This window comes from Gekko japonicus, unplaced genomic scaffold, assembly GCF_001447785.1.
Source record: "Gekko japonicus isolate JY-2015 unplaced genomic scaffold, Gekko_japonicus_V1.1 scaffold50, whole genome shotgun sequence".
NCBI lineage: Eukaryota > Metazoa > Chordata > Lepidosauria > Squamata > Gekkonidae > Gekko > Gekko japonicus.
Genome location: NW_015164666.1, coordinates 18,638 through 45,310, shown reverse-complemented (window position 1 = coordinate 45,310; position 26,673 = coordinate 18,638). Strand labels below are relative to the sequence as shown.

Below are 26,673 nucleotides of genomic sequence, written 5' to 3'. Positions count from 1 at the left end.
AACCTGAAGCCCTCTCCCCACTTTAGGAGCTTTCCCCCCAACAGAAGAACTACTTAAGCTGGAGGAAGGCTGCAAACTTTGCTGAACTGGTTTCACATTAATTCCAACACATCAAACACAACTCTGTTTTTATCCAGAAGAGTCTTGCATGACCAAAACAGCACACTTATCAAGCTGAATACAGCCTACAAGCCACATTTTGCATGGTTCGCCAAGTGAGTGACCTCCCATTTTTTCCAGCCTCCAAATTGTGGGGTTATTAAGTCACTGGCAGGCCACTATATACTGCTGATCTAGCCAGCATAATTCTCTTGGCAGCAGTTCTCCAAGATTTTTTTTAAAAAAACTGAAAAGCCTATTAGTGGGGTAAAAACACACTTTCAACACACAAAACATGGGTTCTACTGAGCAATGACTTCTCCCCATGTTATATTTAGAGATAGGTTAAAAGTTAACTAAAAATCAGCTAGTTAAAATGGAATATTTAACATAAAAAGGTTGTTTTGTTTGAGGGACCCCAAATGCAGTCTGTAGCATCCTACGTCACTGATTACTGAACCACCTTCAAGATGAGGGACCTATGCCTTTAGCAGTAGAGCTGGCTGATCAACGAGTGGCTGCTACTACCTGCCTTCAACAGCAGCTTTCCCCCAATCCCACTTTATTTAAGACAGAAGCATAGGAGCCAAGAAACAGGCAGGATGTATATTGTGAAAACTTTCAGCTATGGAGAGGGTGAGAATGAAAAAGTGAGAATAATGGCGATATTTACACTAGAAAAATATGGGGCAGCTGAGGTCCGGTAGCAATGGGGTTCTCAAATGGGGTGAAGGGGACTGGTGGTTGTGAAGGGATTTTTCGCAGGCCATGAAAAAGTGTTAGAGTTGCCGGGTACTGGTGGCAGGGAGCCACCCGGAAGTGTGGGGGCAGGGTGACATCGCTGCACATAAAGTCGTTGGTGTGATGATGTCACATGGAAGTGTAACCATAGAGTTTTGGTGCAAAATGCTAGAGTGTCAACCCATGATGTCCCCAGCGTGATGATGTCACTTCTGTGTGATGTTATTGCGCCAACCACATTGACGTGCGATGGGCCTCTTCAGGGTGGGGCTTCCCCTGCCAGCCAGCAGCGGATTGGAGCCCCAAAGACTGGGGAATCCCCTAGCCAGACTGGGTATCTGGCAACCCTAGAAAGTGGAGCACGTTGGGGCTGGATGGTGTGAGATATTTTTAGAATTTAAATACTGATCATTTCCTTCCATCAGAATGGGTGGGGTTTTGGTATGCAAACCTACAAATGTGGCTCTTGCTCCTGGGCTTGGGGTGTGTGTGTATTCTTTTCACCTGTTTTAGTATGCTCCCTCTGCATTATCACGTCATCAGCATTTACCTGCACTTGTGGATCCAATTCCTGCTGTAAGTACAGATCGCGGGGTAATCTTTACAGCATATTTCAGAAACTGAGATTTCCCTGTCCCAGGGTCTCCAACCAATAAAAGATGAGATTCACCTTGCAGAAGAACAAAAAATATAGACATTTTTGCTAAAGTGGTAACTTTATATGAAATCAATCATTCAGTAGCACAACCAAAGACATAGTAAAGCTGCAGACATCTGAAGTGGTGCCCATCAACATCCTATTGTACAAATTAAAACCCTTTTCATGTGTACTTGAACCTGTATATTTTAATGCACATTGTGGCAGAAAGGGTCAGATCTGCCTGCTCTGTGCATTCACTGCTCCCTAGACCAGATCTGCCTACATGCTTGGTGTGTAAAGTACTGTATGCATAGACATGTACAGAACTGAACACATGTAGACCCTGTAAACTGCAGTATTTAAACTCCAGTTTTACTCGGTAAGAATTGCTTATTATCAGTTACATAGCAAATGCCTTGATACTCATTGCTATAAGAATCAAAGTTTGTGCTCACTGTATTTTATAATATGCTGTAGATTAATCCCATATGATATGAAAAGAAGGAAAAGGAAAAACCATGATCTCAACAGGCTCAGGAGAGGATTTTATATACTGACCTCTAACTCGAGTGCCTGCAGCATCTGTTCTCTGAACACCTCCTGCAAGCACCATGGCTACAGCCAGCTTCACCAGATACAACCCAAAAACCTGAGGGCACAAGCTTGCTAAAATTTCATTCCTTCCTGGAAAGAGGAAAGAAAAACCAAGTAGTACCATTGATAAACTTTTAGAGATTGGATTAAATTACAGTCCTTAAAGGTTTAGTTCTGATTGATGGTGAGAAAAGATCACAGAAAGACTACAGACCAGTTATGGATGAGAGCTCTGACACATACGTAGAGTTCTATCACCACCAAGAGCTTTTTCCTCCATTAATTTAGATGGAAGATCTGCACAGGTAAGGTCACTTCTCCGAAGGGAAAGGGAACCCTTGTATGTGCAAGAGTATTATACATACCTGATGCCACATGGAACTCTAGATTGTTGCAACAATGTATCGTACATATCACATGTATGTGTCAGCTTCCATTTTCTTTCCTTGGTCAAGTAAGCACCACCAAGATACAGACAAAGCAATATCTACAGCTGAACAACTAGACATACGCCTGTTTTTCACATGCCACAGCCTGGACAAGAACGTAAGAAAAGTCCTGCTGGAGTAGACCAATGATCCATCTAGTCCGGCAACTCGCTTGATGCAGCTGCCCATCAGTTGCCCTGGAGGGCCAAAGAAATAGAGCATAGAAGCTGAGGCCCTCCCTTGATGCTGCCTCCCAGCACTGGTAATTCAGAAGTTTGCTGCCTCTGTAAATGGAGGTTTCTCTTTACTCATCAGGGCTAGCAGCCATTGATGGAGCTTGTAATGATTTCATGTTTAACTGTGTGTGTGTGTGTGTCTTTAAAAGTTTGGTTGCATGGCGATGAGAGATAGTCTAGGGTGGTTGAAACAGGCAAGTGGTGTGATTGGTGATTGGCAGAAAGGGGGAGGGGTTTTGGAAGTGATGTTGTGTGGATGATTTGTATGTCAGTCAAGAGTTACAGTTTAGACAGTTGATTAGGACAGTTAAACAGGCAGTCAGTTAAGTTCTGTCTCTGAGAGAAGGAGACACATCCCTGTGTGGGATAAGTTGGTCCTGTGTATGAAAAGAGTGAAGCAGTCTTGTATGATATAAGAGTTCTGAGTTAAATATTTGTGTGTGAAAGGAGAGACATTCAGTTCTGTGTTATAGGAGTTATAAGCTGAAAACTGAGAGTCTAGGAAACAGTAAAGATTATATGGACTTGAAGGAAAAGTGTTACAAAGTTACCTATGAAAAATCCCTGTCAGTACGGAGCAAACTGTGTGTTATACCTACTTTACTAGTTACATGGTTCTACCCTCGTATTTATGCTTTATTTAAATAAATCCTATTTCATTCAAGTATACCAGCTCTGAAATAAATACATCCTGAGGAACACATAGTCCCTTGAAAGCCTAAAGACCCGACCTACCTACCCAGTAGAAAAAAAAATATTATATTATAAAGGTTTGGAAAGCCTTAAAATTTCCTGGTGGCAGCCGGATATACAGAGTAAAACAAAACAGAAAGAACATTTTAAAGTAAAACCAGACCTCCCCAGTTAAGGGGTCGTCACAGAGCTATTCTCCATGACTCTGTCTAACCTTTTTAAAAAGCTGTCTATGCTCATGGCAATCACTAGATCCACTGCCAGTGAATTCTGCAATTTAATTATTCATTCAGTAAAGAAGTATTTCTTTTTGTCTGTCCTGCACCTATTACCCATCAACTTTATTGGATGCCCCTGAGGACTACTGTTATGGTAGAGGAAGAAAAAGTTCTGTCTGTCCGCTTTCTCTACCCTCCTAGAAAAGGTGCTCCAACCCTTTAATCATATTGGTTGCCCACTTCTGCTGTTTTCCCAGCTCCGCAATATCCTTTTTCAGATATGGAAATCAGAACTATACACAGTACAGTACAAACCAGGATAGCTTATAAAAGAATGACTCTCTTCCTCATACCACCCCTTCACCGATGCCTATCACTTAAAATAACAATCACTGTGAAATTAACTAGATGTCATACATTTCACATTAACAACAGAGAACTAAACATGGCACCTTTGGCAAGCAAACTACACACTATGTCATGGAACTATGAGTCATCTCCACAATATGGTAGGTACGATATCTTTACAACGGTGCCTGTCAATGACAAATGGCAAAATTATCAGAAGTCCAATATCTGACAACTGTCCCAGGATAACCACTACATGGCAGGCATAAGAGGGGTGAATAATGAGTTCAGAAATTATTTCCAGGAAGTGTCCATGTCACTTGAGCAGCCACAGTGTACACAATGATAATGGGATAAAGGGTTGCATTTATCCCAAGTGTAAATGTTAGCACTCTGAAGTTTTAGAAATGGCCCATTGGCCATAAAGGTCTTTCTCCTCTGAGGTCAGGAGGACATCTCCATGGGTTATTCCCACTGTGCCCTTAGGGAGGCAGGAAATACTTTTTTCCACTTCCTGTTGGTGCCTTCGGAATAGCCGATCCCCTCAGTTCTGGGACTCCGAAAGCAGTGAGTGAGAAGTAAAACTAATGGCCTTGCACTGTAGTAACACAACAGTTAACCTGAACATGAACTGCCAACATTAAGAAACAAGGTTAATAAGATCGATCAAGAAGAACAGAACAGTACAAAGGAAAAGAAATGATAATGAAGATGGGAGGGCTGAGATGTCCTCCTGACCTCAGAGGAGAAAGACTCTTCACAGTAAGTGCCAATAGGCCGTTCTCCTTCTGATGTGGAGAACATTTCCATGGGACCTCCCAGAGCAATGTCCCTCATTTGGGTGGGTCATCTGTCTGCTGACGTCACAATGTGCCGAAGAACTCTTCTTCCAAACGCTGCATCGGCTGAGGCCATGGTGTTCAGCTTGTAATGGCGAACGAAGGTAGATATGGACGACCATGTTGCTGCTCTGCAAACCTCTTCCACCGAAGCTCGGTTGGAAAAAGCAGCATTGGTGGAAACATTTAATAGAGAATGAGCCCTAATGCCCTTGGGAACTTCTAACCCTGTGGCTTTATAGGCTTCCGCAATACAAGACCTGAGGACTGTGCTGATAGGAGTCTTGGACATCCTATCTCCATAACCATGGAGGGAAGATATTTACAAATATGGAATCTATCTTCCTGAAGGACTCTGTCTGTGCGATATAAATCTTGAGCGCTCTTCTAACATCAAGAGTGTGCCACACAAACTCCTTAGGATGCCTTGGATGAGGGCAGAAGGTTGGCAAATATACTTCTTGTCATCGATGGAAAGTAGACGATACCTTTGGCTGAAAGGTAGGATGCGTGTGAAGTATGACCTTATTCTTGTGGAAAATACAGAGCCTGGACTTGACTGATAGAGCATTAAGCTCCGAGACCCATCTCGTAGAGGTAATCGCTACCAGAAACAGTGTCTTTATCCTCAACCACCGAAGACTGATATCCTGTAGTGGTTCAAAAGGTGCTTTAGTGAGTGCTGCCAAAATGGTGTGTAACCTCCACGTCGGGAAATGATGAACCTGAGGCGGAGATTTGATGGTTGCACCCTGTAGAAAAAGCTGGACATGAGGATGCTTGGTCACCTTGTAACCACCCATGGGAGGTAGCAACTTAGAGAGAGCCAACACCTGTCTGTGCAGGGTAGAAGGTTTCAGCCCAGAATCCAAGCCAAGAAAGGCAAAGAGAGACGCCACTGAAGATGACAAGGGTTCGAGCTTCAGCTGAGCAACCTGAGATTCCTCTGTTCAATTTCCAGCACCGCCAGTCCGGATGGGGATGCCATATCGGCCCCTGAAGCAACATGTCCGGAGTCACCGGGAGAGTCAATGGTGGGCTGACTGCCATGTCCCTCAGAGCCAAAAACCACGGCCGGTGTGCCCACAGGGGAGCTACTAGGATCACCTCTGCTCTCAGTTCTTTGATTCTCCAAATGGTTCTGGATATCAATGGAAATGGCGGAAAGGCAAAGAGCAGACCATTGGACCATGGCGCTGTCAAAGCATCTGTCGCTTCCGCCTCTTGGTGGTAATACCAGGTGAAGAATCGCGGAAGCTGATTGTTTGCTGGCTGAATAGTTCCAGGTGCAGGGCCAATTCCCCTTCGTGAATGGTCTCCCTGCTGAGCCAGTCGACCTGTACATTGTCTGCTCCCTTGATGTGTTTAGCAATGCAGTTCCTCTTGGCCCATGCCAGTATCTTCATTGCTTCTCTGTGCAGCTGTGTGGGCCAGGAACTACCCTGCTTATTGAGGTAGGTTTTGGCTGAGATGTTGTCCATCTGAACCAAACATGGTGTCCTCGAAGGTGGGGGCTGAAGTGATTCAGGGCATAATGAATGGCTCTGAGTTCCAACAGACTGATGGGTAGACACACTTCGGCTTGACACCACTGGCCCTGTACAGGAAGGTCCTCCAGTTGCTTGGGTTTGGTGTCTCTGTTGGTCTTGTTGAAGGCAGGTTTGTGGAATCGAGATCCATAGGAACCCCACTTGGATGAGGGTTACGAAGACTCCCAGGTGGTTTTCTTGGCATCCTGATGAAATCTTGCCAAGGAATATTGAGTGCGAAAGGAAAAACTTCCTCATCTCTGAGTATGCCGTATGGACCTGGGCATAGCTTTCTTCTTGTCCTGTGTCTCAACTAGGATCTTGTTCAAAACATCCACGAACAGATCCTTGGAAAGGATAAGCCGTGACGATGGACTTAGAGAGGGAATCAGCCTGCCAGGTCCTTAACCAGAGCAGCCTCCTGGTCACTGCAGATGTCATAGCCCATGAAGCAAAGGTCAGAATATCTGGGGTGGCATCCGCTGTGATGCCTTGAGGATCCGAATGGCTCCCTCCAAGAGATTGCAGTTGTCTTCTGGCAGGAGTTGAATTAATTTACAAATCCAAACGATGACTGTTCTGGAGGCAATAGAGGCTGTGGAAGTTGCTTTCATCATCATGACAATTGCCTCATGGATCCTTTTAAGTGCTGCTTCCGCGTTCTTATCAGTGGGGTCTCGGATCGCGCCCTGACCATCTTCTGACAGCAGGCCAGCTGTTTGGAGTGCCGCTAGTGGTCTGTCCACTGGAGATACCTGTAACAACTCATTGGCATAGTTAGGTAAAGCATAGAGCTTTCTCACAAATGCTGGAAACTGCTTATTCGCTGTGGGTCTGTCCCATTCCACCCTCAATTGATGCTCAAAGTACTCAGGGAATGGAAAAACTTTCTCAACATTTTCCTCTGGAGAAAAAAAATCAGAGTTCCCCCTGGATCTAGATTTGAATTTGGACCTGGAGGATTTTTGGTCTTCAGATAGGGGAGAGTCCTGAAGCTCTAAAGCCTTGATTGCATTAGTTAGAAGGGAATGGTAGTCTTCAGCCTTGAAGAAATGGCTGGACTGTTCAGGCACCTTGATCTCTTCCTCCTCATCATCACAGAGAAATTCTCCCTCCTCCCTATTATCCAGGATGGATGCAGAAGATTCCTCCTCATCCTATTGCCCCCCCCTACCCTCCTGTGGTGTGGAGGAGGGGTCTTCTGGGCTGCCTTGGTGGGCCACGTATTGGGCAACAGAGGAGGGGTGGCCTGCGAGGAACATGCCCCCTGGCTGGTGATCCCCACCCTACTGCAAAAGGTGGAGATTTCTTGCTGCATGGCTTGCCTGAGGATCACGAGGTCTGAGGAAGCAATTATGGCCCCAGCTGCAGTTACATTACCCCTTTGAAGAGCAACTCCTGACTCTCTCTCGGGCTTGGGAAGATCTGGATGGGAGGTCTGATTTGCTCCCTCCACTCCCCCACGTGCCTAGAATGAAGCCTGGAAGGTGCCAGAGCCAAGTTCTGCACCTCCAGAGTCCAGAATGGCCACCAGCGGGCTGGTAGCGCCCTGATGAAAAGGCGGACTCCTCTTCCAATGGCTGCCAGTGGTGCTCTGCTGGATCAGCCGCTTCTATTGAGGCAGCACAAACAAGCCTCGAGGGCAAGTTGACCCCACCGATGACTCGTGCCACAGCTGCTTCCGCAGTGCACACGTCTGCTTCTTCTCCTTCCTCCCCCATGAGAAGCTGCTGGGGAGCTCTGTCACTGCCATTCAGGCAGGGGGAAAAACTCCAAGCCTTTGGATCTCCAAGGCTCGCGGCAGCTGGCTTGTCTTTGCTCTGAAGAAGCAGCAAGGGGAGGAAAAGGGAGAGAAGGATAGTCAATGGAAGGAAAGACAAGGTGAAGGAAGAAAAGTTAGACAGAAAAAGAATGGAGAATTGAGGCTAAGCCTATTCTACAGCTGCTAATCCCTACAGAGGCAGGAACAGAACTGAGGGGATGGGCTATTCCGAAGGCGCCAACAGGAAGTGGAGAAAAGTATTTCCTGCCTCCCTAAAGGCACAGTGGGAATAACCCATGGAGATGTCCTCCACCTCAGAGGGAGAACTGTGATATTCCCATAACCCAATTGTTACTATAAAAGTGGCTTTCAGAAAGCATCCAACAAACAGGAATCAAATAAGTACATTACAGCCAACAACTGATAGTGCAGAAAAGTCCTTAAGAGAATGAAATTTCCTGAGCTTTCTTGCAGAAGTGCCTTATTGAGACAGGTTCTGAGAAATCAGACAGGATCCAACTGATGTTAAGAAATGAATCCTGAGATCCGGTTCCGGTATGGCGTGTCGACGGGCGGGTTTCGGCTAACGCTGAACCACCTGACCACGTTCGTCTCTCTATCGGGGCTCCCGGTTTCGGGGGTACCCGACCAGCAGGCCTGGAGGGCAGGCTGGAGCAGGGGGCTTTTGTTTGTGGCCCCTCCCGCACTCGGCAATGCGGGGGGTGCCCATAAACCGCCCCGAAGCAGGAGCGAGCGACGGAGCAAACATGGCTGCCATGTTTTTGCAAAGACGCAGCCACCCGGTTTTGCTTTTAACTTAAACATAACGAAATTGACTAAGAAAACAGCGCGGAGGAGCGTGGAGGAGCGAAAAGAGTCTGGACTGAAAACGAAAGGAGTGTAAGTGGCTGGAAAGCAACAAAATACCCCCAAATTTTCGGCGTCCAAGGAGGTGAAATAAAGTGGCCGGGAGATATACAAGACGTAACTGTAATTTGATATTCAGCGGGGGTAAGGAGAACTGAAGGTCGGGTGCTATGTTTTGTGAAATAAGGAAGGAGCAAAAAAAATATATCGTGACAAGACAGTTTTGTGTGTTGCAAGTGAAGTTTTGAACGAGATGGAGCGTATTGGAACCAATGAGGAAGAAATGGTTGAAAACCTGGGAGTTGGAGAGACAGATCTGGAACAGTTTATAAGAGCTATAAAAGAGGCGGTGAGGAGAGGATGCGAAGAAGCGTGCAAGGAGATAAAGAAGGAATACATTGTGCATGCGGATATAGAAGGAAAGGAAAAACAGGGGTTAATGATTGTGAGGGAGTCGCGTGAAGATGATTTAGTAGATAATAAGGACGGTGTTGGGGAAATCAAGGTGGAGGACTGTGTGGATTCGAGAGACCTCCTAAGTGAAGTAGTAGATCCTAAGAGACAGCTGTTTGGTTTGAAAGGAGGATGGGCAAAAGAAAATAGACATTGTGTTAAAATGGGACGAGGAAAAGAGAAAAAGATCCAAAGAAAGAAGCGACGGGCATGGAAGTTTAAATTTGTCACTAGCCCCTGGAATAAGGAGGAACTGAAAGACAGAAGGAAAAGAGGTAGAGGTTTAGGAGCGTGTAAGGAACGCAGGCATGTGGACATGTTGAAATGGAAAATGAAGCTGCAAATGTCTAGGAGGAAAGCTAAGAGATATGAAAAGGGAACATCGTGCTCTTTTTCTGCTATGGATAAAATTGGAAAACGGATCTGAAATTGGCTGATGTATGATGTATTGTGGCAGTGGGTATTGTGTATGCTTGTACCTCTGCTTGAGGCATTATGTCTGTATGTATTTGAATTTATTTATGGGTAAAGGATAGGGGATAATTGGTGGTAAAATGGAGGTGTATGTATTTTTATATAGGGGGGAAAAGAGATTAAGGAGGATTGAGTAAGGGAATAGCTAGATGGGTCAAAAAGGGGTATAAGATGAAATGTTTAAATGTTATAAATTATAAGTTGAAATGTATATAAAGATGATCAGGGATTGGGTATTGAATGAAATATTTAAAAAGAATCTAAGGTTTTAAGAGATCAAATGTTTCTAAAGAAGAATGAAATTAATTATATTTAAATACAATGAATTGGCAATTTAATGTAGGGGTAATGTATTTGAAAGAATGGAAAAGTGGATTGGATAAGATAGAAGGTTAGTAAAAGGAGGTACTGCTTCAGTAACTTATTTGTTTATTATTACATAATGTATGTGTTATAGTAATTTTCCTTAATGTCTTTCTTTTTTTCTCTCTTGGTGTTTATATTATTCCTAATTGTGGTGAATAAGGGTGATTATGAGGTATATACTAAAGTTGTTTTTGGCATTAGTTAGGAGGTAAGGCAGAGTTACAAGTAGGTTTAATGTTTAATATTACCCATGGTAATGAATAAATGTAGGTTAGTCCAAGATTAAATCAAAAAGTTTAATGGGAATCCATGTTTAAAAAGAAAATGTAGTAAGAAAGGCAATGAACAAAATACTAAGAGGAGATTTAAGCTCTAAATGAATTCAAACCCCTATAACAAAAGCACAAAATTGACAAGATATGGGAGACGGGCTTTAGAACATTGCATATTGACAGAGGTATAGATATGAATTCTAGGGTAAGTTCAGACTTGACAGTTTACTACTTCAAAAAGATTTAGAAATATGAACTTTTAGTCAGTACAGATCAGATATAGAAATGGGAAATTAAGGGAAACTATCAGATATGGAAGTTAGGTGTAATATGTTTCTCTGTGTTGTTTAGAAAAAGGAAATATGATATAAGATGTTGGTATGTATGCACTGTTGTTGATAATCTTGTATATGTGTATGTTATAGGCCTATAAAACCCAATAAACATAATTATTAAAAAAAAAGAAAAAGAAATGAATCCTTACAAATTCAGGCACCCCAGAAATCAGATCTAAATCACCAGGGAATATGGCTCAACAGGGAGGAGACAGACACCACAAAAGTGGTGTTTAACTGAGTGTGCTATTTTTAAAATCTTTCTCTACAAACCTGCTAAGGGATCATTCCTATGTTTTCCCCAAAAGTCTTCAAATTCCTTGCGGACCTCCTCGTCAATTATAAGTCCTGCCAGCTGCTCATTGTTCACTTGAATATAATTGGCCTTCAAGACAATTTCCACATCACAACGTGCATCTTGGTGAAAAGGCTTCCACCTCTGCATTACTACTCCATAAACTGTTATGTCATCACCTGAGAATAAAAACAAGACTGGTCACAATAGTAGTGAAGGGATCACACAGCTAGACCACATAAAACTGCCTTATGCTGAGACAGGCCTTTGGTCCATCTGGAGCTCTGCAGAATCCACAATGTTACACCTCTCCCATGATTAACTCTGTTTGGTGACTGCTAACAATCTGTTTAACAGCTAAAGAAACCAGATACAATCAAGTTGACAATAAGACTGATGACCTGATGATCAATCAGAAGATTTTTTTTTGCAACCGTTTCTTTAAAAAAGGTAAAGGTTTCCCTTGCTCGAAAGCTAGTTGAATCCGACTCTAGGGGGCGGTGCTCATCTCAGTTTCCAAGACAAAGAGCCAGTGCTGTCCGAAGACGTTTCCGTGGTCATGTGGCTGGCATGTCTAAATACCAAGGTGCACAGAATGCTGTTACCTTCCCACCGAAGTGGTACCTATTTATCTACTTGCAATTTCTTGCTTTCAAACTGCTAGGTTGGTAGGAGCTGGGGCCAGAGATAGGAGCTCACTCCATCATGCGGCACTAGGGTCTCGAACTGCTGAGCTACAGATCTTCCATACTGCAGCTCAGTGTCTTAACCTCTAAGCCACTATGGCTTACTTTTTAAATTATTTTTATTATTTTTAATTTGTAAATTTTAACACAGAAGCATGTTCAGATGCAGGTTTTAAATTTTTTCTAAATACGATTTTTTAAAATCAGCATTTTATCCTGTAGGAGAAACAAAGATTTTTACCACACCGCCATAGTAGTAATGCTTGTCTTAACATGTGGATATAATACTCGAGGAACATTTCAGAATAAACTGTGAGAGATTTCAAAACAGACTGTAGGGACTTGAAAATGTCACAAATAGCAAAAGTTGTACGATTTGATGCTATGACATTTTTATCTTTTACGAACACAATGATTTTAACACCAACAAAGTAACATGACATAGACATTTATGCTGTCAGACAAGTTCTCAATAGGAACAACACTATTTAGAAAAAACACTAGTAGTTTGCTTTCTCCAAATAAGTACAGTCCTAGAAAAAGAAGACATTTTATAAAGGAAATCAGAAAAAGAGCTCACCAGATTTACAGCTGTCAACTAAGTCATCTTCAAGGATAACTATCATGGAACGAGGGATACTACCAACTGCTAGCCTTTGAACCTAGATGGCAAAAATAATATTTTTTAAAAAGGGAATCCGCTGGCCATCCTGTATGCCAGTCTTGCAAATAAATCTACAGGAGCCGCTAGCCTGCCTACTCATCAATTTATGCATTAGCGGTTTGTGGCCAAATTGCAAATCTGTCATTGCTGGTCATTGGGAAGAGATTCCTGCTTACAGAGGTAACCAGGTTTAGTACCCATTTATTAGCCTGTTTTAAGCCAATACACATTGCAAACAGATCCTGGATATGCGCTACAAAAACTAGTTTCCAAAGCTATGGTCTTGTTATGGATTTCATACATCATATTACCTGCCTGAGAATTCTCTATTTTTAATGCAAAACCACCTAAATGTGACCATTTTATTTTTCTGCATAGAAAGAAAAGCTTCATCTTTTTTCTATGAGAAGCATGCAAATAAGTGTGAAATTTTCCATGAAATTTTGGCCACAGCAACAATGAAACTTGTCTTTAATCATAAGTATTTTAGGTGTATTAAATTGAATGATTTAATTCACATTTCTCAATATTTGTGGTAAAGTTATCTGGGGGGAAAAAAGTAATTAGATTGCAACACTGAATGGTGCTATTATTCACAGCTTACTTAAAGCATGCCTAACAGCCCCGTAGCCAGGATTTTGTGGCTTGTGGGGAAATTTTTTTTTGGTGGGGCTAAAGCAGGGAATTGAGGCAGGTGTTCCTGAACAGGAACCCCGAGTGTACCTGAGGGAACAAAGATCATGGAGGGAGCAAGCCAGCGGGAGCACAGTCTGTTGGCATCAACCTCCCTCCTTCCTTCACTCACCAAGGCTCAAAGAGAGGCCAGCGCAAGGGAGCAAAACTAGGTGTAACCTCATAGCGTCTTTTCAGCTCCTCACCAGCTTCAACCTCTTAATTATCCCACCTGGAATGACATCCAGAACCTGGGCAATGGCTATGGGGAGGGACACGGAGCAAGCCTTGCCTTGTGGGAGTGAAAAATAAGCCTCTGTAGACCAGGAAAAAGAGGGTGGGCTCCCAACTGGGCATGTTGGTGACTCCCTAAGGGAGAGCTGAAATTAGGGGAAGGCATCCTCAGCCCAAGGAAGACAGTGTGACATTGCCTTTCTTTTGTGTATCCCTACCTTTCCCCCTCACAAGGATGCTTTACAGCTTCCTCCCAGTCACCTCTGCTTGTTTACGCAAGAAGAAAGCACCACTGAGGGACTTTAGCCCATGTGACTGCATAGGGATTTCAGTTGTACAGCCTTTACATCAGTTAACCTCAGTGGACATAATTTTTTTTTTATTGCCACGGTAATGCTGACAGTGTGTTTTGAACACCCAAAACTCTTGTGTGTAAATGCTAAGAGGAATCACAAGTCTCCAGCAGCAGCAGTAATCTCCTGGTATCACACATAGCCCTTTGCAGCAGTGCACACCAACTGACGTGTGTGAGGTTAGTTACAGCCTTTTAAAAATGTTAAAACAATAATTAAAATTTCTCTCCCCCCCCCGAAATCTTGTGGGCTGGCCCTTTAAGGAAGGGGGCAGAGCCTCCAAAAGCCCCACTGTAGCTACGGGCTAGATGCCTTCTAATTTGAAGTAACAGGGAACGGCAGGGAAAATACTTATTGACAAATACAGTGATGATTGTTGTACTGCTTTGGTCCTTTAGGAAAAATTCAATGACATTTCATCACTGTATATTTGAAGCTTACTGTGCTCTTTCATCACTGTATATTTGAAGCTTACTGTGCTCTTGCAGGCAGAAGCGCAAACAGCATTTGGAATAATTTCTACACTTGCATCCAGTCTAGTACATTGGCCAAAGCAGCCACCAATGCATCAGAATTTGTTTAGGCACTTTGCCAATTTGAGCAAGCCTGACTGCCAGCTCCCAGTAGCCCAACTCTACAATTATCTGCTTTTAAAATCCCACACTCCTAATGTGAGTTCTGAAGGTGGGTAGATGGGTAACCATATCCCTCATCAGTTGAAAAGGCAGCATCTCCAGCCCTGATTTATCTGTCAAGCAAGCTCAGATTTTACTGTGCAGAACTACAACTTGTGGCATAGCTAATGTCAAAAAGAGAAAAACAGAGCTTATCCACTAATTCCTGAAGCAAATTAGTACCCAGAAAAGAAATGGAGTTAAGTATTTTTGAAACCTGTTCCTGAATCTTGATTTCCTGATAGTCTCTGCAGCTGTTGGGAGCGCACGATGTTCCTGAGAGACAAGTGAACTTAGATGAGTTGCAGCCTTCTTCACTAGGGCAGGTTGATGGACAGCAAAAAGTATAGTACTGTTCAAAATCAGCCTTGACCACAAACACGTGTTTGCACTTGTTGCACATGTAGTCTCGTTCAAACTCCAGGACCTTCACTAGGCTTGCACGAATAACGGTCCCAGTGACTGAAAGGAAGTGTCCCACATCTTTGGTCTTTGGGATGTTTTCTCTCGTTAGCTCTGGGCAAACCGGCAAACCTAGTACAACATATAGGACATTATTTATCTGGTAAATTACAAGAGATTACATCTGTGATTATCCTTGTTTACTTAGAAGTATGCTCCACTGGGTATGGTTGGAGGGCACATGATACAGCAACTTTGCAGATGCTAAACAGGTCTGGGGCTGGCCAGTACGTGTACAGGACCTCTTGGGAATCCCATGCAACTCACCTGAATTTCTATGATGGAAGAAAAGCATGATATCAATGCAACTGAACAATCACTGTATTCTGTGGATTTATTCCCAAGTAGGCGTGAACAGGAATGCAGCCTAAAGTCTTCTAACAGGGTATATTTGAAACTATTATTACTATTGTTTTCATAACTGCATCTCTTTTATCTGAAAAACAGGCCATGGCTGGTTGGTTACAGCAGAGCAGACAGAAGTTGGATCCATCGAAGACGGTCATGCACCTGGACCATGGGGGGCCAGGGTTGGGCATTGGGCTCCCAGCCTTTGGCAGGGCCCAGCTGCTGCTGGCACCGAAGGTAAAGAGTCTGGGAGTGTTCCTGGATGCTTCATTGTGTTTGGAGGTCCAGGTCACTGCCATAGCCAGATCAGGCTTTTTCCATCTGACACTGGTCAGGCAGTTGGCCCCGTATCTCACCCCGTGTGACCTGGCTGCGGTGATCCATGCAATGGTCACTTCCAGGCTAGATTATTGCAATTCTCTCTACAATGGTTCCTTGCTTTGTTCTGAGAAAGAAAATATTTGGTTCAGGCTGCAGACAGGCCTACAGGAATCTTCCCAGAGGCAGTTAGAGACAGTCGGAACACAGTGACCTTGCCAGTTAAATTGTTTGCAGCTGAAGTGCTAGGGAGTACCATCTTCCCCTGGTCCTTCCAATTAGCACATTTCAAGTAACTGATGTTAGGGGCACCTGTGTGGGAACAGGCGGGACGGACCTAGCTGCAGAATGGTTTCGTTTCTCTCCCCCTCTAGTCCATCCTTGGATGTCACATGCTTAGCAACATACAGAGAGGTACATCATCTCTCTGGTTTCTGATTGGTCTAACAGGCCTGAGGTCAATCAGAGATCCTCTCTATAAATCTAGTTAGTCTTTGCACTATGGCTACACAGTGCAGAGCTGGGTGACCACTTGGCATTGAAGCATGTCAGTGGCCGTACAGCTCCCGACTTGGCATCCCACTTGATTGCTGTTTGGAAGGGCTAAAGCCTGATCATCTTGTCTGGCTGGAACTAACTGCCTGTGATGAACCTAAATGGTAACTGGAACCTTGACTCTATGTTTTAGCTATGCTGGAAAAGCTTAGGTTCAATTATTTTATTTCCTTCACTGTCTTGTCTTTTTTGAATATTTTTGCATTTTAAATAAATAGTTATATTTTGATTCTGGCATGGTTTTTGCCTTCATTGACCTCAAAGCCTTTATCCAGAGCCTTGGCCTTTGGTTTGTGTTTGGAAACTCAGGCTGCAGTCCCACTCCGCAGGGCTGACTTTTCTTGTTAATTCCCTGAGAAGCCAGGAGACTTGTTCTTTCCCTCCTGGGTTCTTGGGATAGACTGAAAGGACTGGTGGCACCTACCAAGACTAGGGTGAGATTTAGTCTGTCTCTGGTGTTTTGTAACTTTGCTTTGCTGCACCCCTTTGTAACCAAAAGTCCTTACCTGGGGTTGGGACAGGGACTTTTGACAGGGCTGCCCTTGACTCTGCTCTGGAAATTGCAGCTGGTGCAAAACGTAGCAGCACAGGTGCTAATGTTGCTGCTTGTGTGGGCCCAGACCCGCCTGGTGCTGGCTGCCTACTGAATACCAGATCCATTTCAAGGTGCTGGTTCTTACCTTTAAAGCCCTATACGGCCAGGGGTCTGCAAGTCTTTGAGACCGCCTCTCCCCATATGAGCCCTGGAAGGCACTGCACTCTTTGAATCAACATTTCCTTCAAATAGGGACTTGCCTCAGCTAGGGTCAGGGCTTTTTTGGCCCTGGCCCCTGCCTGGTGGAATGAGCTCCTGTGAGAAACTAGGGCCCTGCAAGAGCTTTCACAATTCCGCAGGGCCTGCAAGACAGGTATCCGGTTCAATCTGGCCTCCCCCCCCCCCGCCCCGAGTTACTCTTATGTGTCTGTTGAGGTATAATTTATTTTAAAGTATTTAGTGTTGTACTTATTTTATTGTATGTATTATATGTACTTTGTTATTCTGTTTTTATTATGTAAATCTGCACTCAGCAGATTATTATAGGTTGGAACCTGCCCTGAGCCTGCTTTGCAGGGAGGGCGGGATATAAATTGAAGGAAATAAATACATAAATTGGCCATACTAATAACACATGTCTGGATCCTGCACCGTGCAAGTGGAGATTAGTGCCTTAAGCAGTGACTTTCTGTTCCCTCTGAAATTATGTCCCCATGGGACAGTGGCCCCATAAGAACCATATAGGGCGGAAGCAAGAGGGGGGAAATGGCAAAAATCACACGCACCCTTTCCCTTAAATGCACACTTAGGATCAAAGCCCATAATATCTTTGTATCAAAATCATAACTGTTAGAACCTAGTCTGAATGCGTCAGCTAACCAAATTAATATTTGTACATACATTCGCATATGCAGTCCTTAACAATTATTTCACATTGGTATACAATTCAATAAGCCAGGAAATTTCAGTGCTAAAAGGAAAACTGCCCCAAAGCCCCAAGAATGATTGAGGACACTTGTTTCTGGAATATGCCTGTACAGTCCTGAATAAAACTTTCTTCAGCTGTGTCATGAAGACTGACAAAGAGGGGGCCAGGCCTCCATGGGGAGATTGTACCATAACTGCGAGGCTACCACAGAAAAGGCCATTTCTCATGTACCCACCAAATGAGTATCTGTAATCAGTAGTTCTTTAGATACCTGTCCCAAGCCACGTAGGACTTTACGGGACAAAATTAACACTGAATTGGACTCAGGAGCCGATCAGCAGCCAGTGTAATTGCTGTAGTATTGGGGACATATGCTCCCGATAGCTGCCCCCAACCAGCAGTCTAGCTGCAGCAATCTGCTCTAGCTGCAGCTTCCAAACAGCCCCAAATAGAGTACATTGCAATAGTCCAGTCTAGATGTATCTAAAGCATGGATCACTGTGTGGCTAGATGTGACTGACCCAGGAATGGTTGCAGTTGAAGCACCAGCTGGAGCTAAGCAAACACACTCTGAGCCACAGCAGCCACCTGGGTTTCTAACCAGTTTGGTGCAGTGGTTAAGTGTGCGGACTCTAATCTGGGAGAACCGGGTTTGATTCCCCACTCCTCCACTTGCACCTGCTGATGTGACCTTGGGTCAGTCACAAGCTCTGGCACAGCTGTCCTTGAAAAAGAGCAGTTTGTGTCAGAGCTCTCTCAACCCCACCCACCTCACAGGGTGTCTGTTGTGGGGAGGGGAAGGGAAAGGAGTTTGTAAGCCGCCCTGAGACTCCAAGTGAAGGGTGGGGTATAAATCCAATCTCTTCTCTTCTTCTCCTTCTAGCGTGACTGCTGTGTCAAGCAGCACTCCCAAGCTGCAAACCTGACTTTTCAAGGGAACTGTAACCCCATCCAAGACAGGGGAGATCTAAAGTCCCTGAACTGCTTTTCTACTAACCCAGAGAGCCTCTGACTTGTCAGGATTAAGTTTCAGCTTGTTCACCCTCATCCAGCCCCTTGCTGACTCCCAGCAACCAGTTCAGAACATTAACAGCATCCTTGGAACTAGGTGGAAAACTGCAGAGCACAGGTTGTGTTCTCAAGGAAGTATTTACTACTCCCTTTATTCAGTCAGCCATTCCCCCTCTGGCAGCTTTTATCAGCCAGGAAGGGCAAGGGTTGAGAACACAGGTGCTAGGTCTCACCTGTCCAAAGATTTTGTCCACATCTTTGGAATCCACAATCTGAAAGGTATTCCTAGAGATTGGACAATCAGATGCCAAAAGTACCTCATTTGGACATGCATTCATGCTAGCATCTAACCCAGAGCAGATCTGAGCAATTCTGTCTGCAAAGTAAGTGGCAAATTGATCATAGCAGGCTGCTGTGTGGTCAGGGTCCAATTACCTGGGGCCATGATGTAAGAGCTTCCGAACCACATGGCACCGCTCCGCTGGACAATTACACGCAAACACAATGATGGCAGAGAAACATCACCTTTTCACCATCATCACTTCCACAGAATAGGTTCTAATACGGGCTCTGTGCCGTGTTCGATCAGTTTTGCTCTGAGGTTTCTGCCAGTGGTACCCTAGCTGTTATTCCTCCCTTTTCATTGCCATTGTATGATTGTGAACAGCCTGGGCCATCTCCTTATTCCAGAGAGTGGTCAGAGCTTCAACAAATCCTGTTCTTAGATCCTGTATATGTCTCCCAAGTCAGGGGAAACTTCCTCACTTCGCTCAGCTATTGCACATCTTTCTGGCATCACTGTCAGACAAAACTTCAGATCAACTGAGATACAATACTAAAACAGAAGTGGTGGAAGAATTAAAGGGACTGCCTTGTTTTATTCTTTGCTGATCTGTTTTTCCAGACATGCATGCATGCCCCTGATTACGTTACAGTTCAGTAAATTAGAGGAGAAGAAACCAATGGATAAAGACAGTCAAATGGTTGAGAAGGTAACTAAGAATGAAGTGGAAGGGCGGAAGAATGGAAGAAAGAAACTTAAGGTGAGAGAGAAGTAGAATAGTAAGTAGAAATGATGAGATAATGGATGTGAGAATTATGGAATAATGGAAGTGAGAATTATGCTGTGAAAAGCATAATCAACTGCAGAGATACAAAACGTTTTTCAAAACGTAAAGGCTGGGAAGATCTTTTAGGAGCCACTGCAGTAGGAAACAAAGATGAATGGGGTGAGGGGAGAAAGGAGAATTACAGATGACCCCTGAGCTCCCTGAACAAAGGGAGAGGGGAAAATACATAATTAAAAAGACCCGTCATGTTCTGCTTTCTTTAGCTACCCAGCTTCAGACATCCAAAATAGGAATTACAGAGCGGTCCTTTACAGTGCTATACAAAATGTGCATGCAACTGCATCTTACCTGAGATTCTGGAATGAAGATTCTGCTTAATGCTGACATCATGAGCTTGGGAAACAGACTGAAAAACTGACAAAGCTGCCCTTCGCAATGCATTATCAAAAATGGGGAGCACTTCATTAGGAAATGCATTGAAATATTCACCAATTTCCATGTTGGCCTCAAAAAGTGTCAGAGCATTGATAATAACTGGGTAATGAACATCATCATCTTTTTCTCTCAAAATCTGCAAGAGGTCATTTTTGTGGTATTCCAAAATATATGACTCAAACACTTGTCCAGTGAGATTCACCTGCTCAGTACTCAGAAGCATTGTGAACCTACAATCAGAAGATACACAAAATTATACTAACTACGTAAAGCACACTTCATTATTTGTTTATTTAAAACATTACTCTGTTTGTAGATCACAAATAGAATTTTAAACAAATAGGCCAAATTTGATCACTTCAGTTGAGCTTATTATGTTTTCCATGTAGCATAATTTCTTAGGTGTTTATTTACTGACTTCATTTATATGCCACCCTTCTCCCCAGTGGGGACCCAAAGCAGCTTGTATGCTCTTCTCCTCCGTTTTATGCTCACAACAACCCCGTGAGGTAGGTTAGACTGAGAGTATGTGACTGGCCCAAGGACACCCAGCAAGCTTCCATGGCAGAGTGGGGATTTGAATCCAGATTTCTGTAATCCTACTTCTGACACTCTAACTGCTGTGCCACACTGGATGTATGTAAGATCATTTTCACATTTTCTCCTGCCTTGCACATTTAAATCCTAACATGCTAATGGATCTCTGTGAATCAATTAGGAACTAAATGTGACCCCCCCCCATGCTCAAAAGCAGGTCCCTACAACCCTTCGATGTGGGGGGCTAAAACTGAGTTTGTTGTCTCCTTGTCTGAGACAGCACATGATTGACCCAAGGTGAAGAATGAAGACACAAATATACCCTGTATACAAATATACAGGGTGTGCAGAGGGGGTTTAACCTTTCAACCTGTAACCGTTTTTGATAACTAGTTAAAAAAAACACCAAATCAGGCTCTCCCTAGTTCTAGCCTGACACTCCAACCTCTACACTGCACTAACTGCAGCCCTGCCTCCGGACGTTATCAACAGGAGACCAACTGGTTCACTTCTAAAGAGAGGCACAGGAGTTTCCCCGAAAGCTCCGCCTTCTAACCCGGGGAGCCCTGAGTCGTCCGACCCCTAGGTGTGCGGGAGCTGACCGCGGCTGTACCTTTGCTACTGCTAGATGGAGCAACGGGCATTCGGATAGGAGCGGCTTGTTCTGCAGGAGCGAGAAAAGCGGGACCTGCTCAAATTCCCTGCTCGGCGCTACAGTTCAAAGGCACTGGAGTGATTCTACGCTGTCGCTGTAATGGCGAGGGCAATGCATTTATGTACCAGGCCCAGAGGCACCCTTCGCGCTCGGCTCAAGTCTTGTCAGGGAAAGTACATCACTATCCTCTGTATATGTATGTCGGTACGTAAGAAATCTTCCCTTTAGGGTACGAGTTATTAGACAATGTTATCGATGCAAACTCCGGAGCACGACAGAAGACAGGAGGGCCTGGCGTGATGTGACCCATGGGGTCGCGAAGAGTCGGACTCGACTGTGCGACTGAACAACAACAATTCACCTTGGGCGCAAACGGAGAAGAGGCGGCCATTCCAGCGCAAGCCGGCCGCTTTTCTGTCTCCAAAGCGCTGCACTTGCAGCCGCAGGAAGAACGAGCCCAGCAATCAAATCCCGGGGAGTTTGGCGCCTTGAGCGCGGAAGGCGGGCCTTCCGCGCTCAAGGCGCCAAGCGCCCAGGGATTCGATGGCAGGGCTCTTCCCTGCAGAAGCCCAAGGCCGAGCGACCCGCGCCGCGTAACCGAGGCTGCAACTCTCCACGGAAGCAGAAATCCCACTGAAATGCATACGACGAAACCTTGGCGAGGACGCGCTGCGAGCAAGTTACATACCCTGAGTAGCACAGAGCTAAGAGTCAGTCGGATGGCAAAGGGAAGGCGCCGGGGCGGATTCTGGAGGAGGAGCCAGCCGCGGCCGACTCCTCCCCTCCACGCCGGTCCTTCCTCCTGAGCCGAAGCACGGGTGCTAGGGGTGTCTCGGCTTGTGGAGAAGGAAAGGTGGGCGGCCGTGAGCCGGCCTCTATCGTCTAGCTTCCGCCTGTAGGAGTTTTGCCTGGGAGGGAAGAGCGAGGCGCGTTCTCGGTCTCTGCTCGCGAGCCCGCGGGAGCCGGTGGAAGATGGGGATGCTTTCCAATCCTGGCACACTGGATTAGAATTTAGTGTAGGTGCACGGATTACGAGAAAGAAATTGTGCTGGACTTGATCTCTGAGAAATGGGAATAATCCGGTTTTGCTTCAGGTCGCTTTTGGGGATCAACACTAGCCTGTCGATTTCTGACTACGGGTACGGCGTGAACCAGATACAGGCTGGCTGGCTTGACGTGCAGAACACTTACTAGATTTTGACCGACGCAAAAATCACTGGCCCTGTTCATAGGAGCCCATTTGAGCCGGGAGCAGGACGGAACGGGGGCGGAGCAAACCGGCGCGATCCCACCTCAACATCTGGGGAGCGTGCCGGATCCGTCCCGGTTCCGTCCCTTCCAGCGTTGCTCCGTGGCGAAAAAGAACCACCTCCCGAGGTGGTTCTTTCTGAAGGGCCGCAGCAACGCTGGCCGTGGGATTGCCGGCGCGTCCTTGCGCCGGCGCATCCCCGGCTCCTGGCCGAACTGCGCATGTGTGAGCATGCGCAGTTCGCCAGGCTCCCCTTCCCACCGTCGCGTTCTCCCCGGCATCTGATCGTGCCGGGGAGTGTTGCGACGCGGCTCGGGGGATCTGTGAGATCCCGCTGCGCCGTCCCAACTTTGCTGCGGCTCACTTTAGCCGCGGTACTAGCGTCTAATTCCCTGCCGTATGGCAGGGACCCCTATCATGCAATCTTCATTACTCCCAGTTTAAAAGAGAGCATATATAGTTCTCCCCTAGGCCTCAGAGCAGCATCCTGTTAAGGTAGGATAGGCTGAGAGGGACAGGCCCGAGGTCGCCCAATAAATTTCATGGGCAACTGTGTGTGTAAAGTGCCCTCAAGTTGCTGCTGATTTATGATGAGCCTTTAGGGTTTTCAAGGCAAGAGACGTTTAGAGGTGGTTTACCATTGCCTGGCTCTGAATACTGACCCTGGACCTCTTGGTGGTTTCCCATCCAAATACTAACCAGGGCCAACCCTGCTTACCTTTCAAGATTTGACCTGACTGGGCTAGCCTGGGCCTTCCAGGTTGGGGCTGTGCTCTTTACTACACCTAAATGGGTAATCTCTTACACAGTAAGAATGTATTAAGTGCTGTGAAGTTGCTTCCACCTCTGAAAAGAATGACCTCCAAAATGTCCTGTTATTAACAGCCTTGCTCAAGTCTTGCAAACAGGGTTGTGGCTTACTTTCAAACTGCCAATTTAAAGCACTTGGAAGACATGCTGAGATTGTGGAGCATTATGGCCCCAGTCACACAGGCCGGATATCGTGGGTGGGAGGCGTGGCTAATTGCCCCAGCACAGTTTGATCCGTGATTACGCGATCAGACGCGCCAGCGGCACACCACGAGTCCTTCCCTCGGTGTAGAGGGACTGGAGGGGAATGCCGCGTGCTGGCGCGATCACACCACCAGCATCTGGAGGCAGCTCGTGGCAAACGTTTACTAATACCTTGGAGGTTCTAGTTTTTAAACGTGCATTGTCGGTGGTAAGCCATGGGTGCGCTCCACTTCCCAGATGTTGGGGTGTGATCGCGCCCGGATAATCCGTCCACCATCCGTGCCTCTCCCGTGGCAACTTTGCCATGTGACCGGGGCCATTGTCTGTTTTACACCCAAAGTGAAATACAGTTGATCAAAATAACCTTTTGTGGTCTGGTCAGAGTTTTCCTATGGTGATAAATTCAACTGGGATGTTATAGAAATTGACTTCGCAAGAATATAATTTACTTAGCATAAAAATTAAAAACATAAGAGAAGCCAATGTTGGATCAGGCCAATGGCCCATCCAGTCCAACACTGTCACACAGTGGCCAAAAATACCAGGTGCCATCAGGAGGTACACAAGTGGGGCCAGGACACTAGAAGCCCTCTCACTGTTGCCCCCCCCCCAGCACTTGTCTTTCAGAAATAATATGCAGCCCTCTCCTATGCCTATTTACTTGGATTTGAGACCCATCAAATTCAGAGGAATTCACTGCCAAATAAGTGTGTAAAGGATTTGCAGTTTGGAACCCATTCTACAACTAATACAAAATTTCAGTATGCATCTGCCAAAATGAGGCCAGTTACAGACACAAAAAGTATGGGGGAAAAGACAGAGATTTAGTCCTGATTGAGTGCTTTTATTTTTGTGTGTATTAGGGTGACAGATACACAGGTTTGTTTACTACAAATCAGAAAGCAAACCAAACAAAAACAAGAAAATTTAATATAATAGAATATGCACTTTAGAAGTTACAGAAATCCAATCTAATACCTGGACAGTGCAATTCTAAGCAAAGTTACACCCTTCTAAATCCATTGATGTTAATTAAAATATGCATTTAGAAACGTATATACTGATTTTCCAGCACATAAGCTCATTCTTCAAAGCACGCAGCTTGAAATTAGTGACAGTCTAAGGATCAAGTGCATTTTAAAGTTCACACTCTTGGCATTGTCAGAAATGGGCTGAAATACGTTTGGATCGTTATTTTTATCTGACATTTAGGCAGAGTTCTGCATATTCCTGGACTACTTTAAACTAGCAGATTGTGTTTAGAAAGTACCCTTTATACCTGCAGATAGCAGCATGTTCTAAGCTCGTAGGAAATATTATGTTTCACTTGGTCAAAGCAGAATTGCCATATGTATCATATCTTGCCTTAAGACTTTTTTTTTAATTTACAAGTTTTAAATGCTGCTTTGGGTCTTTGGATATATAGTTTCAACTCTTTGGGGGTATTGCAGTGAAATCAACACAAGGCAAGGTGCTAGATCAGTTACCTTATTGCTTCCAGGTTCAGATTGAAAGGAAGCTTCCATGAATTGGCTTGGATCCAGCCAAACTTTTCACAGGAGGTAGTATTTCTGCCTCCAGAGCCTAACTTTTTCACCTCCCCCCTCCTGCAGCCCCAAATATCTTATGAGATGCTGCTCCTGGGGGACAGGGGAACCCAGGAATAGCATTGGGGGGCCTTTTGGGCTGCAGCTGGAATAAAGTTGAGTTCTTTGGTAACTGTCCTTCCACCCACTGAAATAGTCAGCTGGATCCAAGTCTTTATCTCAGTCTGGCTGGTGAATCACATGTGCAAATAAATGCTGCATGTGTGATCCCTCAGCCTGATCCAGCAGCTGTGTGTTTGTGTGTGACAAAAGGGGATTTTAGTTCAAATACTACAGTTTAAAGATAAAAAGTTGAGGGAGCTGAGAGAAAAATTCTTTTCCTGTTGACGGGAGGAGGTATGGAACTTGGAGGGGATTGCCTATGATAGGTTGTGTTGATGAGCTACAAGCACGATTGGTGGGAAGTTAAAAAGCCCTACGACTACTTTGGAGCCACCGCCACCACTCAACTTCATTAACAACTAGTTGTTGAAGGATAGGAAGCCCTGGAATCTATAACATCAGCCTGTGCCAATTCAGAGGTGGAAGCAACTTCACAGCACTTAATACATTCTTACTGTGTAAGAGATTTTTATTTAACAAATAAAAAATACTATGGCTCAATCCGTATGCCTAATAATTAGGTGCTACTGAATTAACAAAAGATTCCAAAGTATAATTTTGGGTACTTTGAGTAAAGCTATTGAGAGCTTGCCTCTCACTGTGTGAACACAGTTTGGTAAGGAAAGCTGGAATCCTATCAGTTATTCTCCTACCCCTTTATTTTTTGGCAGATTGTATGATTTTATGCAGATTTGTGAAACAGTAAGGAATTTGGGCATCAGAGAGATGATGTTGACCTGGGTATCCCTTCTTTTGTAAATTCTTGTCTAAGAATTGGCATAAGAAAATATGTACCCTATAGATGTAGAAAGAGATCTCTACTGTTTTTTTCCACATGTCCAAAAGGTAAGAGCAGCCCAGCAGCCTGGTTTGGAAAAGATGTGGTCCTCACTATGGGGCTTTTGTATTGAACTGAAGAAATTATTGGCAAAAGGCAGTGAGAACTGCAATCATACACGTTTCCTGAGCAGCATGCAAGACTGCATTCTGCAATCACACCATTCACATATAGAATATGATACCAGGCAGAGACTTGTGCATCCTCAGAACCTCTGCTTTTATTTAAAATAAAAGGCAAGGTATTCAAGACAAAGGTACCCATGGTTTATATCTCACTGGTTGCAGCAGCAACATTAGGACCAACTACCATGTGATCAAGAGTTCTAGTGAACTGTGAAGTTACTCTCTACCAGAGTTGCCTGGGAGGTAAGCAGTTTATCCCAAGCCCCTGCAAAGCAAGCCCCCACCCACTGCCTCAGCTCCTGTGCTTACCAATAGCTCCTTTCCTAGCTCTGTCACATGGCTCACCAAAACCATTGGTATTTTGTTTCAAGTTTTCTCACCCACAAAAAGAAGGAAATGGTACATTACAATA

At 44.8% G+C, this 26,673-nt stretch overlaps 1 protein-coding gene across 1 annotated transcript in view; it reads right to left on the bottom strand.

The window, feature by feature from the left end:
- MCM9 (minichromosome maintenance 9 homologous recombination repair factor) overlaps positions 1-20,357 on the bottom strand; it is a 62,966-nt gene extending 42,609 nt beyond the window's left edge. The window contains exons 1-6 of the mRNA XM_015409069.1: positions 20,048-20,357; positions 14,690-15,006; positions 12,456-12,537; positions 11,168-11,368; positions 2,039-2,164; positions 1,391-1,510 (exon numbers count right to left, since the gene is read on the bottom strand). Of these exons, the coding sequence (XP_015264555.1) occupies positions 1,391-1,510; positions 2,039-2,164; positions 11,168-11,368; positions 12,456-12,537; positions 14,690-15,006; positions 20,048-20,357 (1,156 nt within the window). The remainder of the gene's footprint in view (positions 1-1,390; positions 1,511-2,038; positions 2,165-11,167; positions 11,369-12,455; positions 12,538-14,689; positions 15,007-20,047) is intronic.
- Between the last annotated feature and the right edge of the window lie 6,316 nt (positions 20,358-26,673).